General features: G+C 39.6%; 1 protein-coding gene across 5 annotated transcripts in view; it reads right to left on the bottom strand.

Annotated features, from left to right (window-relative positions):
- Positions 1-692: 692 nt before the first annotated feature.
- The window catches only part of SMAD2 (SMAD family member 2), a 50025-nt gene continuing 31833 nt past the window's right edge, over positions 693-18884 (bottom strand). For 2 of the 5 annotated variants that reach the window (XM_038124181.1, XM_038124184.1), the window contains 9 exons: positions 17284-17373; positions 15948-16141; positions 15344-15478; positions 12179-12253; positions 10538-10591; positions 9247-9459; positions 7374-7511; positions 7073-7217; positions 693-2695 (listed from right to left, as the gene is read on the bottom strand). In XM_038124181.1, coding sequence (XP_037980109.1) covers positions 2572-2695; positions 7073-7217; positions 7374-7511; positions 9247-9459; positions 10538-10591; positions 12179-12253; positions 15344-15478; positions 15948-16141; positions 17284-17373 — 1168 coding nt within the window. In that variant the 3' untranslated portion in view covers positions 693-2571. The remainder of the gene's footprint in view (positions 2696-7072; positions 7218-7373; positions 7512-9246; positions 9460-10537; positions 10592-12178; positions 12254-15343; positions 15479-15947; positions 16142-17283; positions 17374-18884) is intronic. The other 3 variants (XM_038124182.1, XM_038124186.1, XM_038124185.1) reach the window with 2 other exon arrangements.

The raw sequence follows: 18884 nt of genomic DNA, 5'->3' as shown, positions 1-18884 counted from the left end.
GGCACTGAAATGAAACACAGACAAGTGAACATTACAAACACAGGTAAGCTCCCTTGTGCCTCTAAGCTGTGGCTGGAACAGAAACGGCAGGAGGACATTTCAGTGGCACCAGCAGAAGTCAAAAACAGTGACTTCAGCACAGACCAGAATGGTCCTGCACCCAGGCAGCACCACAGGCAGTGTCTGCAGGGGGCTGGCACCCTCCTTGGAAGCGCCCACCCCAAGAAGAGGCAGAGTCAGGGTTACTACAGTGTTCAAGGCAAAGCAAATAATAATTGCCATAGGTGAAAGGCACATTCAGAAATCCACAGCAAGGAGACCACAGAATTAGGCCACCCAGCTGATTCAAGCTGCAACCTGCTCAAAAATGTGAGTCTGACCCAGACAAGTTGATCTTACCTGTCTCACAGGTGAAAGTAAACACCTGAGATAGCAGGATGCAATTGGATTGTGGCAGGGAAAAAAACAACTGCTTTAATAAACTCCATCAGGAGTAACAGTCTGTACCACCAAACGCATACAGATCCAGAACCTCCACAACAGCTGCTTGGGAAGTGGTATTAGGATCTAAACTCTACCTTTCCACCCACCACATGCAGGACACTTGTACCATTTAGCTGGGTGGATAAGGGTAACTCCTAACCAATGAAAAAATATAGACAGCACTTAATTAAAATAAAAACAAATGGCCATTTTGAGAATTAAAACTTTTATTAGTGTATTCACATATTAGGCAAATGCAACACGCATGAAGCTTATTTTCTTAGGTCCACAAGTTCTACCAATACATTAGTCTACTGGTAAAACTAGCACAAACTGGTAACTGCTTTGCCAATTTTTGAAAGGTGTCTGGCCCGTTTTCTCAAGGCTTGATTTTTGGTATTGCTTCTATGCCCTAGTCATTATGGCATAAAAATATCCATCACTATCATCAATTCAGTCAAGTGATTAAAAGCTGTAACACTGGCCACATTTTTGTTCTCAAAGCTAAGTTATCACTAGCTGTACTTACAAAGTACAGAACTAGTGTAATTGATGAAACAATGGAAAAAAACAGACAAAGGCAATCCTGCTACTGCCACAATAACAAAAGAATGACAGACAGCTAGATCACAAGATTGTTAGTAAGATGTGTATTTTTCAAGTCAGAATAACCCTTCTATACAGTTTCCCAACCCAGCCCCAACCCAGACTTATTTGTAGAATATATTTCAGAATATTTTTAATATGGTGCAGCTGTAGTGTCCAAAGGTTCACAATAACATGCACTGTCATGAAGAACCTGGAAGTCCTCCTTCGCTGGTCATACCTCAGCAACCACTATTCTAGAGGTTTTGCAGAAGCAACTACTTTTAATAACAAGGCCCATTATGACATAATGAATGCTTATGATCTGGTGTGTAAGTAAACTATAAAAGCGACTCAGATAAGAAATTTAAATTCTGTTACTGAAATATGTTAAGAAGCTGCATCTATTTAAAACCTAAACAAAGAGTCTAGCTTACCCCGGGAAATCATTTTTCAAGGTGTATGGCTCCGAAATCTAAACCCCATTATTTTTAGTGACACATGAAAAAATGAAAAAAATACAGATGATAAGGGGTGAGACTTATTCAATGAAAAAAAAAATACAGACGTAAGGGGTAAGCCAATAACCTTGTGCACTTAATCCAATATCCAAAGCCATGATAAATTCTCAGTCTGTGAGAAAAAAATCACTCATTTGAATGATCCAAGGTACAAAAAAGTCCCAAATTACACCACTGCCAGCAATACTGCTGGCAACAGATGCATCAACTCAAATGGGTATCAAAAAGTAGACTGCTAGTGTGATGGACACTCAGAATTTATAATATGAATTAATTTTAGGCCCCATTAAGTATATAAAGTGTCTTAAGACTTCACAGATGAATCTCAAGACATTTCTTTCCCTTCCAATGGAGGGACTTTCTCTTCAAGAACGCAGCAAAAAATTCAGCTTTTCTACTAGGAAAGTTTTTTTTATGTTTAGGACAACTTGAAAACCTGCTTATATTAAAAAATATAAAAGAATAACGGAGCAAAGTCTTGGAATTTCATGAGATACCTGCCCCAATCAAAAAACCAAAATTACTATTTATGGGAACTAAAATGTAGAACAGCACAATACTGTGATATTTGAGATCATGTTACATTATCTGTATATATACTTAGCTATTCATGTTATTGATAACCATTAGGACACTCAATTATATAACCAATAAAAAACACCATTAAAGAGTCTTTAGAACTGTCCCTTCTTTCTGAAGAAGGCTTTTCTATACACTAAATTTTCATCTAGTATCAGAGTATAGGAAACAGAATCCACAAGGTGCTTTAACTGATGAGACCTCAAGTGCTGTTATTTCTTTTTTCTTTTTTTTTCTTTTTCTTTTTTTCTTTTTCTTTTTTTTTTTTTTTTCCTTTTTAAAAAACCTTTTTAGATAGTAAACAGTTCATGGGGACCACACACAAATACTACGACAGACGAGCTGTTATATTAAGTCTGTTGACTGGACTCGATTTTTAGCCCACTGGTGACAGAGGAGAGTTTTAGGACATGCTGGAGCAGCGAACTGAAGGAGAGCCCATCTGAGTCAATACTTTGTCCAGCCACTGTAGAGGCCCGTTCAGGTGAAGCTCAATCCAGCAAGGAGTGCTTGTTACCGTCTGCCGCCTAGAAAACAAAGAATAGGGAAAAGTCACTCTATGGGATTGGCGCCACCAGGTTTGGGTAGCAGGGGAGGCTTCTGCCAGAAGCTGCCGCAAGCTTCCTTCGTGTCTGGCTGAGATATCCTTTGGCAGCTCTGAAGATGGACATGCTGCAGGTCAAGGCTGAGCCAGTTAGGAATGGTGATGCCTCTGGGATAACAGATTAAAGAAAAAAATGAGGTGGTTACCCAGTTTTAATTGCCACAGAAGAGCAGGGTGAGAACAAGTGAGAAGAACAACTCTGCAGACACAAAGGGCAGTGGGGAAGCAGGGGCAGGAGCTGCTCCAGGTGCCAGAGCTGAGTTTCCCCTGCAGCCCATGGGGCAGCCCGTGGAGAGGCAGCTGTGCCCTGCAGTCCCTGGAGGAGCCATGCCAGAGCAGGGGATGCCTGAGAGAGGCTGTGAGCCTGTGGGAGGCCTGTGGAGAGGGGACCCATGCTGGAGCAGCCTGTCCTTGAGGGACTGCACCCCATGGAAGAGTGATCCATGTTGCAGCAGATCCTGGAGAATTGTAGCCAGTGGGATGGACTCACACTGGAGAAGTTCATGCAACACTGTCTCCTGTGGGAGGGACCCCACACTGGAGCAGGGAAAGGATTTCAACTCCTCTTCCTGAGCAGTGGCAGGAACAACACCTGAAGAACTGACAATGACACACATTCCTACCTCCCTTTGCAGCTGGGGGAGAAGGTAGAGCTGGCAAGGGCTGAAGGTGTTTTAGGTCTTATTTTACTTCTCATTATCTTGCTCTGGTTGCGTTAGCAATAATTCATTCAATAACTCTGACTCAAGCCTGTTCTTTCCAAATGGTATTTGGTGGGGGTCTCTCCTGGTCCTTATCTCATGACCCTTTTACTCTATTTTCTCTCCCCAGTCCAGCTGTGGACAGGAGTGAGAGAGCTACTTTGGTGGCTGCCTGAATCCAGCCAGAGTCAACCCACTACAGCTGGAAAGCAGGTTCAGCTGCCACAAAATTCCGCATCATATGACTAAATATGTTTCCATCCATATCTAGTACACAGAGATAAAAATCTGTAACCATTACCATAACTGTTACTAAGCTTTTTCCAGAAAAAAAAAGTCCCAGAACTCCAAAGCACTTCACATACGTAAAACAAATCAGTAATTACATGCTTGTCCATAATACATGAAGAATATTTCCCCCTGGAGAATTATAACACAAGTATTTTCTTCAAGTGCCACACCAAGAGCCTTACTTCTAAAGAGAAATTCAGAAGTGAAGGGTGTCCAACTGATGCAGTGCTCACACCACAAACAACTGTGGGCAGCTGTACCTCAACCTTTCAATGGTCTGAATGCATAACTGGATTTGAATTTTGCAGACAACTACTGAGAAATATGGAACAGAAACCCTTGGCTCTGCACTGCCAGCATGGCCAACAGCACAGTGCTATGGTGATCATAAGCTCTGGCTTTTTGGAGCAAACTACATGATAAATGTACAAGGAAATTGGTAGATGTTGTCAGAAACACTGTATCAAAACACAGTGTGTGGTTACACTGTGCTAACTGATGGTATCTCAAAGGAACACCAAACTTTATCTCTGATTTCCGTAATCTTACACTTCTACATGTGTTTTGTACTATAACATCCTCACAGAAACAACTGAAGTAAAAACTGGGTTTCCCTTGTCTTTTATACTAACCTTCCTATAATTTTCCACAATAGAAGCCCTTATTTAAACACCATATAGCAAATTCCAGTAAAGTTGAAGGACAGACAACCATAAAAGCTTCATTCTCTCTCCCAGACACCTTTGTTTCACAGATCTGTTATTCAAACATCTTCCTTCTCATCTCCAAAGTAAAGAAATCAGTACTGGACAAAACAAATTCTGCCTGAGAAATCCCATTTCACTGTACCCACTCTTGGCATGGGAGTTTTCCCCAACCAGATTGGCAAGACTATGGTTGTTAAGCCAGTTTTTCATAGTAATTCCAGCTATTCCAAGATTCAAAGGCAGCAGATTAGTCAGACACAAACTGAGCTCCTTCTTTTTTACTGTCAGCACTGCAACCCCTTGCTTTAAGGAAATCTGTTTATATAAATAGAAGAACTGAAAAGGCAGAAAGATTAAGACAGTGAAGATTGATTTCAAAAGTTTCACATTTTTAGGAGAAGACAGCAGCTGTGGTCTGTGCTCTTTCAGCACTCTACAAAACAGTTATCTTAGCCCCAAATGCCTATGCCAGAACAAAGTGATACAACAGAAAAACAAATCTAAACCACAGGAAATATAGTTCCATTTACTCTTAAATCCTCTCCCAAAGAAGGAAGTTCATTATTCCACCACTGTCAGCTCTCCTACAATGTGTTTCACAACACAATTCCTCAAAATTTTACAACTGGTTCTGTTCAACAATCCTCCCTTTGCACCACACTGGTAAAAACTGGTAAAATAGTGACAGTCACTGAGCAACCATCCTAAAGCTAAAAACTCAGCTTCTTTGACCCAGAGATTTCCAGTTCAAAGATCACTAATTACCTCTGCTGAACTTTCTTTAGAAGATGATCCTGGATCTGGATATCTCCTGTGCTAACATGAGCATTTGACTGGTGATCTGAACTTCTACCATCCCCAGTTTGGGCCAACACGTAACAAAGCAAAAAGCTTTGTTAGGTATTGTGTCTACCAAGCCTATAAAACACATCACCTTGCCCTACCTGCACATTTATGCACACATGCTTAAAATGCAATGCTTTGCCTTTGCCTAAGCCTGTTCTATGAGAAATGTTTTTTTCACATAATAATGAAGCACAGATGTTTTAACAAGAGTGATGGGATTTACAGTGTTTTCTAATCCATTTCAACCAGTCAAGCTACATTAATTTAAATTCAAGGTTGTGTTGGAGCCACCTCTTCTTGCTCTAATCCCAACTGCAGCATATTTACAAGCTTTGTGTATCAGTAATTTATTAGCATCGTCTTAAAGAGAGGTGCAAAGAAATTAGTTCAGCATGAGTCAGTAACCAGTTTTTGTGCTGTTTTGGCAGCGCTACCACCGCAGCTTTTTCAATCCTATGGTCTACAAACAGTTTATAAGCCAACCACCAACATTCTCCCCACTCAGAAGTAACTTTAACAAAAGCCTCCCCACAGCTTTAAACCAGCACTTACACTCGCTTCAAGACTCCTCTTTCTTCTGCTCAGATTTGAATGTTGTATTTAATTATGCCTAAGTGTATACATACTCCTTCAGAGCCAAATCCAATAGCTCTTTAAACCTGAGCCAGATTTTTTTCTCGAGTACCTCTTCCTAACAAAGAAGTACCAATTTATTCCATTACTCAAATATCTCATTTCATCTCATTAGACTACTACAAAATTGGCTTCATTTAGCTGAGAAACCTCCCCCACATACTGACACTGCTATTTACATGTATGCATTTCAAGAGCAGATAAAGGAATCAACCCAAGTGGAGCCTACACACAATTATTCAACTTCAGAAATGATACGGCTTTTAAAAAAATCATTAAGTATTGCATTAGGGTATTGACATGTCAGACTTCATTCTCTCAGTGGACAATTTGTAGAGAGGTTGAAGAGATTTGTTTAAAACCACTGGTCTAGCTCTCCAAAATAATGAAATCTTTAGAACTGCTGTTAGAAGTCAATTCCTTTTCTTCTTGAATTTCCATATTGCATTAAAAACAGGCACTGTCCTCAACTACCACTTTTCATTTGTGCTAATAGAGAACACAACCGGAATCTATTCAAAAGCAGACAAAATGCTATTTTTTTCCACTCAAAGAACTGTTTTTAGAAGTTTTACTACATAAACACAGTCATCTTATTCCTGCAAAGCTTTTTTCCACTGCAAGTTCCAAAACACTTGCCGTCCCTTAGATGCATGCTCTCCAGCTATTCCATTCTGCAAGAGGCACTGGATACCACCAACCCCATCCTGCACCACAGCCTACGGAACTCGCGCTACATGCGGAACAGGACAGAGACCAGAATGACTAATACACAGCGAACAATCTCGCAGCACAAACTGTGGAACTGTGAGATGATGGCCCGGGTTTCAGCACAACAGGCAAGCCAGCAGGACTGAGCAAGGGAACGGAACTTTGACGACATTCCTTGCTCAACAGTTGGCTTCAATGCAACACTAAAATCAGTTCATGGACTTTGTAACTTAGCAGTTCCATAGCTGAGGTGGGGGAAAAAAGGAAAGTATGGGTTCAATTTGCAGCATTTCCACAACAGCAGCAAGAAGTGTGTGTGTATGGCTTTCAAGCCAGACAGAAATGGTACACTAGTGAAAGAACAAAAGCTATTAACTCTAAATTTAAGAACAAAGGAGGTTTTTTCCTTACCTGTATTCAGCCCCCCATCCTTTAACAAAGCTCATTCTTATAGTACACATTCTAGTAAGCTGATAAACTGCTTCAAAGCCCTGATTCACAGACTGAGCCAGAAGAGCAGCAAATTCTTGGTTATTAAAGATTTTTAGATTGCATCCTGTAAAGAGTCAAAAAGGTACAGTCAGTGAATGCACTTGCATTTGCTACACAGAAGCCTGAATCTATGAAGAAATTACAAAAAAGGAAGGCAAACGTCATTCAGTGAACACCTCCATGGGGTATTTTCACACGAGACCTTTGGTGGGCCACTAACCTGGAGGAATTTTGCACACGGTTGCAGGATGCCAGCCGTATCTTTGATTACAGTTGGGGCTCTGAACGAAGATCGCGCTATCACTCAGGCACTCGGCAAAAACTTCTCCACCAATGTAATACAGACGCACTCCCCTGCCTGCAGCAAAATCCAAAGGAACTCCAGTTATGGTATGACACAAGCATATCAGGGAGCAAGGGAGTTTATTTTTCAGAGAAAGCCAAGGTTTTTCTTTACAACACAAACAGAAATCAATTATCTACACGACCTCGCTGCTGTGCTGACAGCTGTAGCAGGAGCAGGACACAATTAAATCGCATTTTTCTCCCACGAATGCACAATATATGAAGGAAAAGCAGAATAATTTTTGGTCAAAAGTGAAAGAGCTCTTTCCAGCCATATAACGGCTTGTAACCAAATCCAAGCTCAGGAGCAGTGTTCATAAAAACAGAATTAAAACTTGTGCTAATACTAAAGCATTGTATGTGAAGCAGCACAGGCCACTATGGTCAAAAGAGAAAACACAAGATCACCACTGCAACACTCTCTGCTTACATACACCCACACTATTTCACAACCCACTGCATACCCCTGGGCTGCTTTAACAAAAACAATACGACTTCATTTAGCCCTATTACACAAAAAAAAATCTCAATTTTCCACCTTTAAATTGTTACTTTGTTCTGTCTCTGAGTGGAAAACAAATCCACATGGTTTATTTCTAGCAGAAAGTAAATAATGTGCAATTGATTTCCCAGAGAGAACTATTTATAATTAACAGATACTTTAGAGACCATAGTTTCCATTCGCCTTTTTCGTTAAAACAGTTTTTCAAACAGAATGTGAGCTCCCTCTATTAAAGAGTAAGGGCTCATGAGATTTTTGCTTTTCCTCATCATTGATCATTTTGACCAGTCAGCACAGGCACAGCCTGGGTTTCTGAACATCTAAAATTTTATTAGACAAGCATTTGGATTTGGCATTTGGATTTGGCATAAAAGGAGTCAGTTCTACAGAAGAGGTTGAAATTTTACTGCAAGTAAAAATAACAACAAGCAAAAAAAAAAATCTCATAAATGTTGCTAAAGAAAGTTTCCAGAGAAAAAAACATGAAGGTAGTTTACTGAAGAACCCGAAGTCAAGACACTAAATTGTGGAAAACAACATTCTTGACTAACCATGACAAAGAAAACCTTAATCATGTCAAAACAATGGGTTCTCAATAGCAGCTTTTCCCATTTCAGAAAAGAATTCAGAATTTCATTCTATCAGTGTTCATTCTGCATTTTATAAACTACAATAAACTAAGCAACATGGGATTATTTTGTAATTAAAGCTTAAATTTCAATTACAAGCAATTCTGAATATAAATGCTGCCCAGGGCAGAGTGGTCCATTGAGGATGCTGGGAGCCACGAATCTGCCCCCTGGGATGCTTTGGTGCACCATCATTTTCCAGAAGGCAAGAACAGCAATGTGAGCTACAGGAGTGCCACGCAGTAGAGTGGCTTCCTCCTGCGCTGCCCTGAGCGTGACAGCTGTGTGACTGCAGCTGCCACCAGCTAAGGGCCTACGGAGTGAGCAAAGGCAGCTCCTTTCAGCTCCAGCCTTCACTACATCTCTTCCCAGTTCAAACTGGCTTCAGCAGCAGAAGCTGCTGCGTTTCTCCCTAATTTCAGAAGCAGTGACTCTGTGTCTTTCCACTTCTGCTCTCAGCCAGAGAGACTAAACTATCCTTGACAAGCCCTGAGAGATACGGCTGATGGCTGGCTGCACAAGGGTGAAAGGAACCCAACACACATCCTACCTGGGTCATTCCAGATTATTTAACCAACAAAATGAAATTAAATATTTAAAAGATCAGAGATCTTTACCTATATGTCGCCTTGTCATTTCCACTGTAGCATTTCTGTTTACATTGGAAAGCAGACCTAGACAAAATCGCTCTGAATTTGATGGATCTGTAAAGCCATCTACAGTCAGGGAAGGCTGAGACGCATGGAAGGTTTCTCCCACTCTTTGATTCAACTCATAATATGCTATTGAACACCAAAACGCAGGCTCCGAGTAAGTAACTGGTTGCAAGTCTAAAAAAAAATTTTAAAAACCAAGCTTAACACAGATTTTGAGGCTGAAAGTAGATCGACCTACCCTGCTATTTGTCTCTCCCAGAAATGACAGCAGTAGTCTCCTCAAACTCCTCAAACTATATTTTGCTTGCTGTCCTTTTTACCTACTTCAGTAAATAGAATGGAATTCAATCTTCCACACAAGGGAAGGAGGAGGGGAAGAAGGGATGATCTAATCTGACCACAGCTCATTTAGCTCAGTACTTGCATTTTGCTCGGCAAAATGATTAAGCTAATGGTGCTCTGAGCGCCAGACGTTGAGACATTCCTTTTGCCTTTTCTGTAGCTTGCAAACATTTTGGCAGCATTAACGAAAAGATTAAACTATCAAACACTGAACAACAAAAAGGAAAAAACACTATGAAAATCATGTTCTTTTGTATTACACTGTCTCTTTAGATAAAGGTAGTTCTAAGCTACTTTATTGTCCCCTGCTAGAGAATCTTCCCGGTGTATCTTCAGGTTTTTTTCTTCACAGCTTTCCCTTTTTACCTACCCTAATTGCTTAATCAGCATTCTGCATTTTCCTGTCACATCCTGTCACCATTCCTTAAACAAACCCATGGCAATCTGATCTTCCTGCGGCACTTACACAGACACAGCACTAGCACAGGATCAAAGCAGGTGGGCAACTAATGTGGCAGCAACAACTGTGCTGTGGTTACAGGTGAAACTACACAACAAGAGCAGCAGAACACACACACAAGGGAGACAGCAAGTCTGGGCAGCATTATGGAGAGGCAAACATCCTTTTAAAATATTCATTTTTAAATGCTATTCCTGCACACACACACACACACACAAAAACAAAAACCCTGCTTCTCTTTACTACAAGCTCAACAGGTACAGAAATAGAGTAATTGTTAACAAGTGCTTAACCCAGCCCCATTATGCTTAACATCAGGAAGCCAACACAACAGTGACCTCTTAATATAGCTCTTAATTTCTTACAGCACATTTTCACTTTTAAAGTAATTACATATATAATGAAGAGGCACTACACATGGAGAAATAATTGTAAGTATTTTCAGCTTACCCAGGCTATGATTAACTGGAGAGAGAGTACTAGGAGACAGCTCTGCTGGAGATCCTGTTGAAGCAAGACAGACAGGTTTCAGAGCAAATGGTTTTTGTTATTTCAGATTAGTAGGCATAACCATTATCTACATCAGGTTTTCATTGAAGCTTTTCAGAGTAAGAAACCTCAGTTTTCTAGAAGATCACACGCTTACTCTGAATCAGGATTTCATTCAATCTTCTAGAGTTCCAGGATACCCACCCCTCCCTGTAAAGACTCAAATTACCTTAGCATTGTATTTGGCAGAACTCTGCCACTTTGTGCACACTCTCAATGTTATTTATGCACTTCTCCAGTGAGAAGGTAGTGAATTCCCAAATTCAGTGAAAAAATAGGTAAGAAAGAGTCGAGACCAGCAAGACATTGCCTCTCTGTTCTCAAAGGAAAAGGTTTATCTTGGAAAAGACCTTGAGGTATCTGAAGGGAGCCTTCAAGAAAGTTGGAAAGGGAGTGTTTATAAGAGCAGGTAGTGACAGAACAAGAGGGAAAGACTTCAAACTGAAAGAGGAGAGATTAGATTAGATATTGGGAAAAAAAAAACTCTATGCTGAGGATGGTGAGGCCCTGGCACAGGTTTCCCAGAGAAGCTGTGACTGCCCCATACCTGGAAGTGTCCAAGGCCAGGCTGGACAGGGCTGGGAGCAACATGGGGTAGTGGAAGGTGTCCCTGGTGGAAAGAGACGGTCTCTAAGGTCCCTTTTATCCCAAACCATTCTATAATTTATGATTCTATGATGGCCAGAAAAGAGCAAGCTAGATTTCCTCATTTGAGGAAATAATTCTTTCCCAGAAGGAGGAATTTAAACACTCATAAAAACTCTCCAACACAATTTGCACACACGGTGGCAAAATACAGAAAGGCTTTCACAGAAACATTCCTACAGTGACTGCTGATGTCAGGCTGTTTTAATTAAGGTATTTATTGTCACATAGTGGGAAAATATTGCAGTTCTTACAGAAACTGGTGCAAAGGATTCCAACTTACTGAAAATGTTGCTAACATTAGCTAACCAAGCACACTTGAGTCTGCCAATACACAGCAGGAGGTTCTTACCCAGCACATAAACTGTGCTTTGTCCAAGTCTAAGGTCAACCACATTATCTAGAAACCCTTACATACAAAGGCACAAATGGTGTTCCTTTAGCCACAGAACATTCCACACAAGAATTAATTTGAAACATGGCACAAGTGGTAAGTTTGTCAGAGTTAGAGACAGGTTCTCAGAACACAGAATGTCTATACCTTGCTTAGGCCAACAGACACCGTGCTTCAATGAACCTGTTTGCCGGGGAATGGTTGAAACCAATTAGCTATTAAAATCCATTTAAGGGTTTCTGGTGAAGTCTTAATTAGACTTGTATGCTTCTGTTACAGAACAAATGTAATATACTTAATATGTCGCTGAACGTTTTAGAAGCATTTCCCTGGCAAAAAAACTGCTTTGTTCATTAAAGACTGAAAGTGGTATTTTAGGCATAAAACACCAAGTTTTATAGAGGAAAACTGCAATCATCTTTAGGGCTGCATTCATGCTCCTATGCAGAGGGAATCACAGCTAGTAATACAAAGCCTTGAAAGTAATGACAAATAAATGTTACCTGTATCCATGCTTTGGTTCAGCTGCTGGTCACTTGTTTCTCCATCTTCACTGATATATCCTGGAGGAGGTGTTTCTTATAAAAAAAAAAAAGAAAAAAAAGAAAAATCCACCAATTTGTAAAACTACTAGGCAAACTTCTGTAAGATCTAAGTCTTGTGGATTTTGTCATGACACCTTCACGAGCCCTGTTACACCTACCTGAACACTGAATCTGAATGTCATTGTGCCTTCCCTTTTACCTTACAGCAGGACTTCAAACATGTTACCTGGCTTATTGGTATGTAAAATGTATCTTCTTTTGTATGTCAGTCAGTTGCTGAAATTTGTTATATAAATACCAGAATCCTTGTTCCATTTAAGACAAGATGCTGTCACTACAATGAGTAACAATTTTGCAATTGTGATCAACAGCTTTCATATTTAGTAGAATTACAAGTGAAAAAAACCATGTGGTGATTTCCACAAAAAAATAATGTGAGCTGTCTTTAGGTAGGATCACCATCAGATCAGATACCCTCCCACACCTTACTGAAGTTGTTAGCTTTAAAGGTTGTTTTTCAGTTCAGTCCCCAAATATGTATTACTTCCATACACAACAGCTGATTTGACTCATTTATAACTATATTAACTTAGAACACCGCACAAGTTCTGTTACTGTTACTACAAATACTTCTAAGCTCTATTAAAACTATCATCTACTCTTTTAACTAGCTTTCTTTAAAGACAGAATTTCACAGACCAAAGTAAATTCAGTACCGACTTTGAAGTGTTCTGACACCAGAAACTGTGTCTAATTCCTCAGAAATATCTTCAAAACCCAGGAGAGTATGCATGTTCCTTTTCTCCACTCAAGATGTTCTTTGTAATCCAGATAATGAGTTAACCAACTACCTTTCAGGAAATAAATTTCTTTGAACTGGGCAAATGTCTTTTCCTACATATTACAGGCAAAACCTGTGTTTCTTTAGTGAAAGTGTTTGAAGCTAACTATCTCTGCAATCACCTTCGAATTGTCTCTGAAACTTCCAGGGGTTAACCACCTTTAATTACATTATTACCAAACAGTAGAAATTTAAAGATAAAGCCTTTTTGCTTAAGAAATAAAATAAAGTTATAACAAGCATCATGTCTGAGAGGTACTGCAACATTGTGAGATCAGAAGGAAACCAGTGCAAGGAAACTAGATTAAGTCAGTTGATTAAATTAAAATGAACTGAGAGAATTTTATCTTTGATTCATTCTGTGTGCTAAATATAGACATGACAGAATTCCATTTAAAAGGACAATTAAAGGAAATCATCAGAGTAAGAAATATGATAACAAAAATCATATCCATTTTGAAGACTTTTTACAGCATTCATTGTGATAAAGGGGACTCCACCCTTCTTCAAATCATTAGCTACAGTTAAGCCCACAGCTGTGGCAAAAGGTCAATACACATTTTCAATCCAACCCATGACTCCTGTTTCCAGTTGCTAATCTAGGCTCTTTGGAACAGATTATTTTCCACGTCTAGTCTCTGCCCAAACAGAGATGATTTACTCTACCTAGTACTGTTAGCAGTTTAGGGTGAGAGGTTGAGCACCATGCAGGTGGAAATGAACACTCAGGTGGGGCACCAAAAATTTGTAGTAGAGCTTGAGTGCTGCCAGAATTGTGGATGATGCAGCTCAGCCCATCCAGAACCTGAACTGGGACATGCAGCTCCCAAAGGCCACCCTGCACCTTTGTGACCACCGAGCTCTCTTGCAGATCAAGTACCGAGACAGGTTTGGGGTACAAAGCTACCAGACGTGAGCCTGCCCTCCCACTGAAGAAAACCGTTCTCTTCTTCTTGAAGAAGGCTATCAAGGCACACAAGGCTTATCAGAACCCAGCCAAGCATTCCAGATTAAGTCAGCAAAATCAAATAAAGTAAGACACCATGGTATGAGCACAGGAGGAGGGTGTCCGTGACAAAGAGAAGGAGGTGTGGTTACCTGCATAAACATTTGAAGATCATGTGAATTCCTACAATCACCTTGAGCAAACTTCCTGCAAATAACTACTAAAGCTTATTTCCATAGCACTGGATTTGCAGAAAGTGGCTTTCCAGTAAGCTGTTTGCAAATCTTACCAAAAGCTCTCAGTTTGAGTTAAAAAAGTACACACAAGGTAAGAAAGCAACACCAACTTCTAGCACCTTAAATTGCTCTATAAAGGTGGAAACAGATATGGCCACAGTTAAACAGAAAGGTCAAATTAATTGATTGTTTAATGCCATTTCAATTCTTGGATATATTTAAAGAAAACACAAGCAAAATTCTGCTTAAGACCTGTATGTACAACTTGTACATTGCACCTATTTGAGTTTTGGGGCAGTCATCTCATTCTTTCAGAGACTGCAGATGTGAATTTTCAGCTTATTCGTAGCATGAATGCATTAAACATTTATGAGCAAACTTCAGCTTTACTTGGTTTTACACTCCACGTGACTTCCTGAAGAGATAGGAAACAGGAAGTTGGGGCAGGAAAAAAAGGTCACTGATTTTATGTCTCAATGAGGGTAACAGGGTTTCAGGTGCAGAAGATTAGCATTGTTGTTTGTTTGGGAGTGAAAAAGGGGGAAAAAAGAGGGAGGAGAAATTCTTCGCAGTTCAATACTGTTAGGTTGCTCTTTCATATTAGAAAGATAAAACAGTATGCACACAATAGTAACAAAAAGCTAAAGCAGACCACTACTGGTGTGAACTACAGATCAAGACACTTTTTAAGTCACTGCCTTGCAACTTAAAAGTTTTCTCTACATGTTACATAGGATGAGATTGAGCATCAGTTTATTACTCAATCTCAGATGCACAGCATTTGGCAACCCCTGCATGTGAAAGAGGCTTAAAGCAGAAGGTGAAGATCTACTTTGGACTTATTAGCATTCTGAATCTCAAACAAGCTACTGAAACCAAGTCAGCTATTGTGAAATGACAACAATATGGTTTCATGCAGGATTATGTTCTGCAAACAACAGTATTTCGGTATTTCCACTGGAATTAATATATGAAATCAACTAAATCTAATTTAGTGCATATTTCAATTAATTTGATCATTTACAAGGATGAAATGACCATCTTTTTTCCAGTGGTACAATGCCAGAACTGGCTGTCTAGAGCGGGAGTTGAGAAAATACCTGGTATGTAATTGCTCTGTGGTTCAATCCCAGCTGGAAAGTTAGTGTTCTCAGGAATGGAATGGGTATAGTCATCCAGAGGTGGCAGCTCCGTTAGGATCTCAGTGTGCCGTGGCACAAGCACAGGAGGCAAGACTGGAAAGGCAAAATTCAAAAATAACTGGTAATGAAAATACACAATTTTGTGAGCTAAAACGAAAAATATAAATCTAGGAGTTTCTTCAGATGTTTTGAAATCTTCTGAAACTCAGCCCTGCAAATACTATATTTGCATAGCTAGTTACTGCAAGAGATGGGATTCCTAAGGTGCCTTCAGTGAGACTATTTCACATTAGCAAAGGTAAATCGACTTTTTTGTCCTATCCAGTCTGAAATGCACCTGGCCAGCTGGAAACTGCTAGCAGTCCTGGAAGTGTTTACAAACACATTTGTAAAGGTTTTTCAGTAACTTTACTATTAAAAACTTTCAGGGATACGATCTCAAAAAGAATCTTGTACTTCTATCAAGAGAGGACATCGCCTTTCTCTTGTTTTTGATTTAAAACACTATGCTGAATAAACACAAACAGATGCTGACACAGAAAGTCAGAAGCAGTCCTCCTACCTGGTGTCTCCACTCTCTGGTAGTGGTAAGGGTTTACACATACTTCATCCTTTTTAAGATTAAAAGCATATTCACAGTTTTCAATTGCCTTAAGTTCATGGTGGCTGTGAAGGTCGGGCCAGCGCCACAGGCGGCAGTAAATGACATGTGGCAATCCCTTGCGGTGAGACACCTGCAGGCGGCCATCGAGAGATCTGCAGGGGAAAGATGTGGAGAAGCATTTACAGACTGCGTGCTGCCTCCATCACTCCAGCAAGAGAGTAACACACATGGGTAGCTCATTCTCAGAATTCAGTGCGTTGACTCTGCTAGTGGCATCTACACTCTAATTAAAAGGCTTCAAATGCGATGAAAATGATCGTATCAAGCAATGTCAACTCGTGTTTGAGCTGCTCAAATTATTGCCAGTGAATTTTAGAGTTCATTAAAAGCCACTTACATACAACCAAGTATTTAGAATGATTGCTTCATATACTTCTTTTTTTTAAATGCAGAAGACAGTTGTCAAAAATAAAATCACACACTTAATGGTCCCTTCCACTGCTAAAGGCACCTCAAGGCTTTGCTGTGGCATGGATGCTTTATGGTTTTAAGCATAAGAACTCCCACAGGACTGCAAATAAGCCTATAAGCAATCAGCTGCCCAAGTGATCCACATGGCAGTATAACTGCAATGCAAAACACATGAATGCACATCTTGTAAGGGCTGTACTGTTTATCTTCTTCACTTCATCTGCCTTGCTACCAGCTGAAAATGTTTTGCTAGTTTTAAGACAGACTGCATATGCTTACACAAATGCAGATGTTTATGATTGTTATGGGATGGGAGACAAACCTCAATACACAAATCAAGTAATGTGACATGAAAAAATAAAGACCCTGTTTAGAATTTGCCCACCATTAAGTACTGAAGAATTTACAAACAATTCTTTAGTAGCTCGTATCTGAGCCAATTAGCAAGATTTAACTGAAAGCTTGTGGCATACAAAGCAGTTTAAACACTTTGTAAGATTAAGTCTAAAGAATTAAGTTTTCCAATTTTGTTAATATAAATACCAAATCACATTAGAGCTTGCATTTAACAAGTCTTCCCATTCTTTCAATAGCACTGGCATGAAAAAGGAGTAATAGTAGAATTAAGAGTTTCATTGGTCAAAACATCAGCTGTGAACACACTGATTTCTACACTGGCAAGGAAATACTTCAAAATGCTGTACCGTGAGAGGCCTAGGAATCATTTTAGTCTATTTTATAGCTAAAGCATCCCATTACAGACCCTCCAAAGCCAATCCCTCCCACAAGATTTTTATGATGCGAGAGAGGGCAGAATATTCACCTGGTTTGTTCAGAGAAGCTGTAAAGGCCTGCTGTATCCCACTGATCTATCGTGTTTGGTGTACTCAGTCCCCAAATTTCAGAGCAAGTGCTGTGCATAAATTGAAAACAAAAACAAAAAATTGATATGAATATGGAACATGGTTATTCAAAACACCATGATGTCAAACATGGAAAAATGTACAGAATACTTCCTTTCACATAGAAGATAGAGCACTGTTAGACTGGCATTTAAACTCACATCTCATGCTATATTTTCTATATGAAGGAGGCTATCAAAATGGAACAAGTGATTCAAGGTAAATGATAAATGTTTTTAAAGGTGAACAAGTTCTCAGGTTTTAAGTAATTGATACAGTTGCAATGTTCCTTAAAACAGGCAAAACTTCCTCAGCCTAGTTCTTTACAAAATTCAATTTTAAAAGGTAGTTTCTGGGTTGGGTTGGTTTTTTTCTTTTTTTGTTTTTGTTTGTTTCTAAACATAAACTGTCCTAAGACTTCAAACAAAGGCCATGTGTATCAAAACTGAACATCACAATCTAAAGTTCATGTATCACCACTTCAGCATTAATCTCATTTCCATGCACAGACTAATTTGCTGCTATTCTGCAAAACAGAAATTCAAACTCTGAAGAAAAACACATTTTAGCTGATATTTAGCTGTTTTCTGTACTCTCCTTGATTAAACAGCTTAATATTCTTACACGCTGCATAAAAACCAGAATGCTTTACAGTGTAGTAACTTAAGATTCAACTATCACATAACTTAAATTGCTAAATCAAGCAGGAGAAAAGGAAAGGCAGCTAAGCCCTTATCAAACTGGCTCAAGGAGCAGATTACAATGGGAAATATAAAGGAACATTCAGTCATAGACACAAACTAAAGCAGAGGCAAATTTAAACAAAGCAAGAAAACAGCATAGGATTGTAAACAGGCAGCAGACTTTCAGAAGCATAAATGAAGCTCAGTTCTATAACATACTTGCTCCTCAGTGACCACTGAGAACAGACACTTTATTTTATATAAGTAACACACAACTAAACCTCTCACTTCATAAACGGGGAGAATTTATTTCACAAGCAACTTAAATCTCTGCTTCCTAATTATGCAGCCTGAAGTTGGCTGGCTGCTGTATTACCTTTACAATTAACAGCCTCTGAAAAGCTGCAACAGGAAGAATCCAAGGCCACCAAACTTCTGATTTTAAATACAAGTGTTGTGACTGAAATTTAAATTACCAAGTTTAGCTGATACACTCAAGTTTGGATTGAGTGCTTAAGAAAAGTAAAGTGAGGTTGATGTTTTTATTTCTTCTCATTACACAGGGAAAATTCATTAGTGTTACAAAACAAAAGAGCAGACAACACTTCATTGGACTTCATTGGACTTGAAACCACTTTCAGGGCTGACAACCACCTACATTCCACAGTGACTTTTATTAAAACTTAAGTGTTGGCAACTGGTGAAGGCAATGAATGGGTCTTGCTTTCTTCTTGCCTCTACCACACACCTCATTTCTAATGCCATCCCAGCGGGGCTGAAATGTGCATGCTAGTGAGAAGCAACCCAAATCAATAAACTGGCTATCTGACCAGAGAACA

The sequence above is a fragment of the Motacilla alba genome, chromosome Z, assembly GCF_015832195.1.
Source record: "Motacilla alba alba isolate MOTALB_02 chromosome Z, Motacilla_alba_V1.0_pri, whole genome shotgun sequence".
In the NCBI taxonomy this organism is placed as follows: Eukaryota; Metazoa; Chordata; class Aves; order Passeriformes; family Motacillidae; genus Motacilla; species Motacilla alba.
The sequence above is the reverse complement of the archived record's forward strand: the minus strand, read 5'-3'. Positions and strand labels throughout refer to the sequence as shown.